The sequence below is a fragment of the Poecilia formosa genome, unplaced genomic scaffold (genome assembly GCF_000485575.1).
Source record: "Poecilia formosa unplaced genomic scaffold, Poecilia_formosa-5.1.2 Scaffold91, whole genome shotgun sequence".
In the NCBI taxonomy this organism is placed as follows: Eukaryota; Metazoa; Chordata; class Actinopteri; order Cyprinodontiformes; family Poeciliidae; genus Poecilia; species Poecilia formosa.
Window position 1 is genome coordinate 119,839 of NW_006800030.1, and position 7,842 is coordinate 127,680.

General features: G+C 38.5%; 1 protein-coding gene across 1 annotated transcript; it reads left to right on the plus strand.

Annotated features, from left to right (window-relative positions):
• Positions 1 to 2,904: 2,904 nt before the first annotated feature.
• LOC103141953 (tetraspanin-4-like) lies at positions 2,905 to 7,747 on the plus strand. The gene is made up of 5 exons (XM_016674192.1): positions 2,905 to 3,433; positions 3,828 to 3,909; positions 5,361 to 5,549; positions 5,650 to 5,724; positions 7,505 to 7,747. Exons 2-5 carry the CDS (start codon positions 3,847 to 3,849, stop codon positions 7,730 to 7,732), a joined length of 555 nt encoding a protein of 184 aa, XP_016529678.1. The 5' UTR covers positions 2,905 to 3,433; positions 3,828 to 3,846; the 3' UTR covers positions 7,733 to 7,747.
• The last annotated feature ends 95 nt before the right edge of the window (positions 7,748 to 7,842 follow it).

A 7,842-nucleotide genomic window follows, 5' to 3' on the forward strand; every position in this document is an offset into this window, starting at 1 on the left:
TCTCGCAATAATGTACGAATCATTTCATGTTGAATCTTGAATACCGAAAGTTTTTCTACTACAATATAAGGGTTTTGTAAGGTTCTTTGATGTATGTTAATATCTCGTTGAGATATCTCAACTTTTAAACCTTTTTCTTTAGGATACACATGAACATGGGCTTTCATTCAAAACAGAAACTTTCCTTAAGAAAAACTACATACAAAATATTTGAACTATTTTTGAGTTATTTTCATGGGGTAATGAAGTCCTCTGACATTGTGTGTTGGTAGTGTGGTTAATAAAGGGCCGTTTTCATGTCCTATCTCAAACACAACCAGTATCTGCACCAATGAGTTAAGACTGTAGAAACAGGTTTTCACTGAGGCTCTTTTAACATGCATATATGTGCAATTTTAAATTGACATTTGTTATACCATATTTTCCAGACAATAGAGCGCACCTTACTATAAGCTGCACCTTCAAATTTTTTTGATACCAGCGGCTTGTAGCACTGGGCTACATTTTTGTACGGCTTGTAGCACTGGGCTACAAGCCGCTGGTATCTCCGCTAATCTCGGTTTTTCACAAGGACACAGCAGAGGGCTGCGTTCTTAATAAATCTACTATTAAGGACGCAGCCCTGCGTCTCCAACGCCGAACCATGGATTCGTTCATGTCGAGCTTACAGGCAGCAGCTCCATTTCCCTCCTGTACTGCCAGATCGATGGCCCTCAACTTAAAAGTGGCATCTTTTTCTTTGTGTGGTTTCCATGATGAGAGGGTATGAGTTTGAAGAAATTTCTCCATCTTGTCTGCTGCTAGCATGTGCTTGTTCTAAATGAAAATTAGCTCTTTCTTTCTTTATGTCCAATTTTTACTTCTAATTTCCTGCTGAAGAGCCCCGTGGCGGTTGACAAAAAATCCACAGAAATGCTGCACCGGGCGATAAGCCGCATGGTTCAAAGCGTGGGAGAAAGGTAGCGGCTTATAGTCCGAAAAATACAGTAATTATGATTGGATACAAATTAGACCAGGGTGTATTTGCTAATTTATTGTGAGGGAATGCAATATCTTTTTGACTTAACACACTGGACAAAATGTCCCCTAGCAGGCTCCATAGTTTTCTCTTTAGTTCAGATATTTTTTGTCTTTGCAGATTTCAACTCTTTTCTACACAGGCATCATATTCAGGAACCGACTGATTTTCCAGCTGCTGTCTATGAAAAAATTGATGTACAAGCTAGTGATCTTATCGCTGCTAAGTAATGGGACTGATAAAAAAAAAGAACATACTTTTCACTGGTTCCCTGTGATACACTGAAGCAGACACATCCACAGACAGGAATGGGTCCCATCAGGTCACCGTTTCCACTCTAGTTTCCTCCAGTCCACTTCCACTTCTTTTGCTAATCCGACCAAACCAGCATTCTTCATTTCAACCTGCAGAACGTAGCGGCCCATTTAACTTTTACCTCCACTTTAATCTGAAATGTAGCTGCTATGACAAACAGCCAAGCTGTGGATTGTTGCTGGAGTCTCGTTGAAGTGCCTCATTAGGACCAGTAAAGACAGTCCTGTCCTTCTGTAGCTTTAACATGTTTCTAGATATGACAGGGGTGTCCAAACTGTGGCCTGGGGACCATTTGCTGTTTCTAAATGATACAAATTTGACTTTTCTTTTTTTTTTATTAGAAAAAACTAATTGAAAAGGAAAAAGCAATTAATGTATCCTACATTTTAATTGACCCACAGATAAAGAAAATTAAGTCATCCCACATAATATTCTTCTTTTCCTAACCAAGCTTTCTGGACCACATCTACCCACTGACTGGGACACTAAAGCAGAGTTTGGTGCACCAAAAGCTGCTTTTAATTACACTATTAAAACTTGGCCAAATTCATCAAGTGTTTTAAAAATAAACATGTTTTTATTGCTCAGAATTGGCTAAATCTTTCAGTTTCCTTCAACAAAGGACAAAAAGGACCACATTCGTGTCGTACAAGAAATCTGACTCTTATTTAAATATTTAGTGCTTAGAAAAAAAAATCTCAAAACTTGATTTTAGTTTTAAAACCATTTTTTATTTTATTTTTGACCCATGTTACAAAATGTTTGGACACCCCTGGTTTACGTGATTTGACAGACCTTTCTCTCTACTGTATTGTTTTGAAACCAGTTTTATCTGTGTGGACTCAAACAATGCCATTTATTACACATGACTACAGTTCTGTCCACCAAACCCTCCTAGGAGGTCCAGTGAGAGGAGCTTCAGCAGACTCACAGGCTGTCAGATCTTCATGTTTTCATTTTTCTATGCAAATTTCTTGCATTTTTGAGCCATTTACCTCAATCATTCATTTCAATGTGAACCAGTTGGTTCTGTGGTTTTAAATGTTAGTGAAGAAATCAATGCTGACACTGATCTTTCCATTAAAGTTTCTATTCTTCCCTTAATCTGGTCCTTCTTTTTGTTTGCTTCATGTTTCCATTGATCCATACATTAGTTTAATATTTCATTTTGTTTTTGTAGTTTCTCAACCTTAACTAAAATAAGATGTCTTGATCTGACATGAAATCTAACTTTTATTACTTTATTTAGGAAGAATGTTCACACATTTGTTTTGATTTTCTATTGTTTCTGTTTCTTGTGCTGAGCTTAAGTATTTTCTAGAGACCTAAAAACTTTAAATTTCTTGCTTAGGTTTTAACAAAAATATTAACACAACGTCTACATGTCAGAAGTTTGATTTATCAAACCTGAATAATAAAAAGTATTGGTATCAGTATAGATATTGGTGATACTTGCACTGTATTTATTTGGTATCGGCTCAAAAAAAAAACAGTTGATAGTTGAAATAACAGCAAATAATTCAAGGAGGAGAGGGATGGGAGAATGCAACATACAAGACAACCTTTAGGTATGTTTATGATGAAGGAATGAGGGAACATGATGGATTTTACACAACACTGTCCCTTTAAATCCAGTGTTTTTCCTTTGTTATGCATGTGTCTCCAAATATCTACGCTGTTCCTGAACACCATGTGTCTGAGGAAGCTGGAGGAGTCCAGATCAGGGAAAATGATCATTTCTCTAGAATCAGATTCTAGAGCAATGATCTCGTCTAGTTACAGATAATTCATTCTGTTTACTTCAGACTGATCAGTGACCCCTGACCCCTAGCTTAACCCAGCATCTCTGAACACAGCAACAGAAGCCTTCATTCAGCCCTGCTGGAGGTTAGCAGTGTAACCATGTGCTGCCTGCTGCCCCCCATCTCTTCATTGTTGCTTCTGTAAATATTAGTTAATAAAACTCAGCCATGCCTCCCCCCACCCCCTGCTTTAACTCCTGCCGTTCCTGCCTGATCTCAGTTATTCTTCGGAATGCTGGGAACGCCAAATGAACTTCCCAGTCGCTCGGACATTACTGGATATTTCGCTGTAATTAAGGTAAGCTTTTACATAAGTTTTCCTTTGACTTCTGATTTATTATGTTTTCAATTATTATGAAAACTTAATAACTGACATACACATTTCAAAATAATCCCTGCAGGAAAAATCTTTATTATATTTTCAGGCTTCCAGTATTTTGTGCTGCTGAGAATCAGGAAGTTGAAGTTGCTTCCAGCTAACCGAGTCTAAAACTTGTGACAAAAAGTTCATCTGGTGATAAGAGCAGATAATAATGATTAACACGGCCAACAAGGGGATCCATTGTGGCTCATGGCTCAGTGTTGCCATATCAAACAGCAGTGTCCTGTAAACACTCAGCTGAATGGAGCCACAGCTTCACCTTTGCAGATCTTAAAGACGAGTGTGTTGAATTTTTCCTCCTCACATTTAGAAGAAGAGGTTCAGGAAGGATGAATAGCTCCTGCGTCAGCTGTCTGAAAGGTCTGGTGGTGTCTCTCCACTTCCTCTGCTGGGTAAGGTGGTGAGGGCACCAAACACACACACACACACACACTGTGGCTGGTTAGATCCAGTCATCCTGCAAATATTAAAACCCTCCTCACATATTTACTCCTTAATTGGTCAAGATTGAAGTCTTTATGTAGAATATGTAGCACATTTTTTATCTGTACTCACTAGTGGAGGTGGGCTCTGTCACAGAGTGACACACACACACACACACACGCACGCACGCACACAAAACTGTATTTCTGACTATATTAGGATTGTCTTGCTGTCTTTTTGCTTCAAAGATTATGATTTTGTAGTTCTAACATCAGTTGCTGTGTTGTGTGATCGTGTTGTCAAAAAGACAAGTACTATGAAATATAAATAAGATATTAGTGTTTTTCAGACTTTAAGTAATTCATGAAAAGATAAACTGATATCAGTTTATCTTCAGTAAATACTTCTGTATAAAATATTAAGGAAAAAGAAATTAAATACAAACTGGCAAACTAAGGAACTGAACTAGACTGTGGTCGGGAGCAGCTTTAATATCTTTTATACACTTTTTGAAATGTAAGTAGCAAACTTTCCATCATTATGTCATTAATCCTTTAAAGTCTAACTCACTGAACTCCAAATCAATATTAAAATATTTTCTTCTCACGTTTTATTAGCGTTTAACAATGCAGATTTCTAGTTTTTTTTTTTTTTTCTATGTATATATAATTAGTTTAGTTATTTTCTTATCTTGGGCACCAACTTATGAATTATTCATTAAATGAATACCTACAAGCCTGAAATTAATAGTTTGAATAAAAATGACACATAATTACGTCATCAGAGGGACCAGTTTACTTCTCAACCACATAATTTATATAAAAAAATAGTTTTAGAAAAAACATTAAGGAATGTTTATCATTTACTGCAACCATGAATGTATGAACATATACAAGTTTTGGAACGTACCCCAGTTCCAATTATTACCAACTTGTTTTGTTGTTAATAGTTAATGTAGATTACTTTATCGACCAAATCTGAATTTTTATTGGCAGCTTCGCCTGGCGACCCAGAGCGACATTACAACGTGTTGCAGGCATCATTAAATGGATAACATGAAGCTCATCCGTTCGAACACTGAAAGTCTTCTCTTTGTAGTGAATTCCATTGAACAAGGATTTGCAAACCATTATATTCTGTGTTTATTTATGTTTTACACAACGTTCCACCTTAATTGGAATTAGGGTTGGAGATGAAAAAGGGTAGACGCAAAACATGTCGAGTGAAAATCCAGGTCTGTGTTGTTTAGCCTGTTCAGGACTCTGTGCTGTGAGGCAGTGAACACGCACTCAAGATGTGAAGAGGTTGTCTTTGCTGGTGTCTATAAAGGTTGTTAGACAGACTGAGGCCAGCCTCACTCAGCTGAACCTGCAACTCTCATAATGTGAGCTTTGCCTCGTCTCTCTTGCCTCCCATGGAGCTGTGTGGAGCCTTCGTGGTGGCCTTCGGGGAATTCCAGATGATGCACTCCAAGTTCGCCTCTCTGGTCACCACCTTCTGGCCCATCTACCCGGCCAACACGCTCGTAGTGACCGGTACCATCGTCACCTGCGTTTGTTACCTGGGAGTGCTGGGAGGCTTGAAGGAGAACCGCTGCATGCTCACCACTGTGAGTGGGAGGAAACGTGGCGTTTACTGCCTGAGTGGGCTGAATTCACTGAATGACCAAATGAGACGCTTCAAAAATAATCTGATTTTCTGTGTCTCAGTTTTATGTTCTGCTGTTCATCCTGATGCTGGTGGAGCTGGCCATGGCCTGTGTGTTCTTCGTCTACAACAGAGAGGTGGGAGACTTCTGGTATTTGTATGTCTGTTAGGGAATCTGCTTTGATGTCTTTTCTAATGAAGTGTGCTGAAACATCCTTAAGATTACTGTCGTGACCAAAACTACTTATATTTTTTTGTGATCTAAAACAAATGTTATGATTTGTAAACTTGAATACTTTTGCTTTTATGATAATCTCTTCTATATTGGTGCACAGATCAGATCAGATCAGATATGCATGGATTTTACAAAAAGGCTGGAGTCACATCATAAGGTTCATTGACTGTCAAAAACCCATTGCCATTGTGGACAGTTTTGAAACTGATGGGAATGTAGTTTTTGCCAATTTTACAGCTCTAATGTCATGTAAAATTGAGTTGTTTGAGCTTTGTGTGACGTTATGGTGAGAATCAGACAGCCACCTTCAAAGATGAGATCACAGATGAAACTGTGATCTCTGAACTACACCAGGCCACTGAAAAAGAGAAGACCTCTGGAACGCAACAAGATGGAGATCAGCAAGTGGAGAAAAGGCTGTCTAGGAAATCTATATACAAGAAAAAGAAAAGGGCAGCAATGTAAGCTGCCTTTGAACTGCAAACCCTAGAACACACTGAACAAGAAGTTTCCAGGACAGAAATGTTTAGTGATCAGACTGTAGACTTGAAAAATGAGATTTATACAGATGAAGTTTTGATCCCTAAACTACTCCAAGTTGCTGAAAAAGAAATGGCCTCTGAAGCACAAAAGAATGGGGATCAGCAAGTGGAGAAAAAGCTGCCTGGGAAATCTATTTACAAGAAAAAGAGAAAGACAGCAATGAAAGCTGTGATTGAGCTGGAAACCCTAAAGAACCAAAAGATTTCTGAAGATAACAGTGAACAAGAAGTTTTAAGGACAGAGATATTTAAGAATCAGACCGCTGACTTGGAAAATGAGATTTATACAGATGAAATGGAGATATCTGAACTACACCAGGACACTGAAGAAGAGAAGGTCTCTGAGACGCAACAAGATCAGGATCAGCAAGTGGAGGAAGAGCTTTCTAGGGAATTTGATTATGAGAAAAGGAGAACAGCAGCAATGAAAGCTGCTGCTGAACTGGAAGCCCAGAATGGTTCAGAATCATTGTTTAATAAAAAAAAAACAAAAAAAAAAAACATCAAAATGTGCAGGAAACCAAGGTGAAGAATACTGTAGCCTGACCAGAAGCTGAAACCAACTTGGGTTCTTTAGCAGGACCATGATCCAAAACACAGTAACAAGTGCACCTGAAGAAAAACAAGATGAAGACGTTGAAGTGGCTTATAGTCAAAGTCCTGACCTGAATACTATTTAAATGCAGTAACATGATCTTAAAAAAAGGCTGTTGAAGCTGGAAAACCCTCCAGTGCAGATGAAATATAATAATTCTACAAAGACTAGAGACCAAAACCGGTCAGAGTTACAGGCTACAAAAACAAGGGTCAGCACTAGTAACACCTGGCTAGTCTTTTTGCATACATTGAATTTAGTTGCTAAGGAAAGTGATGGGAACTTGAGACACATTTTGTTTATTATTGCAGAAATTTTTGGAAATCACTCAAAAAATTGTGACTTTGTGCCTCAACGCTTTCAGATGGCGCCCTGGGCAACTGCCCACATCTCGCCCATATCAAAACCACCACTGCATGCACATTTCCAAAAAAAATGTTTGTCCATCACTGTGACCACAGTGATGGACAAATAAGTGGCTCTCCTCACCTTTCCTACGTGCAGCAAGTTGTCCTGACTGCCATGTTGGCCTTTGTCTGGAACAGATCGACACATACTTTGAGAAGGACCTGACCCGCAGCTTGGAGATCTACATGGAGTCTGGCCCAGAGGGGAACAAAACCATTAAGGAGGATTTTGATTCCGTCCAATACCTGGTAAATGATAAAACACTCATTTTAATGTCTCTGTTTATGAAAATACATATTTGGAAGATCCAACTGCCACAGTGTTTCTTGACGCTGCATCAGTTGTCACAAATTTTGATTAAGTGACACAGTGATAGACCCTTAGCAGGTATTTTATGGAGTATACCTTTTTAGTACATTGACTAAAAAGCTGTACTAAAAAGGTTTCTTTATGACTGTAATAACACCCGGTTCAG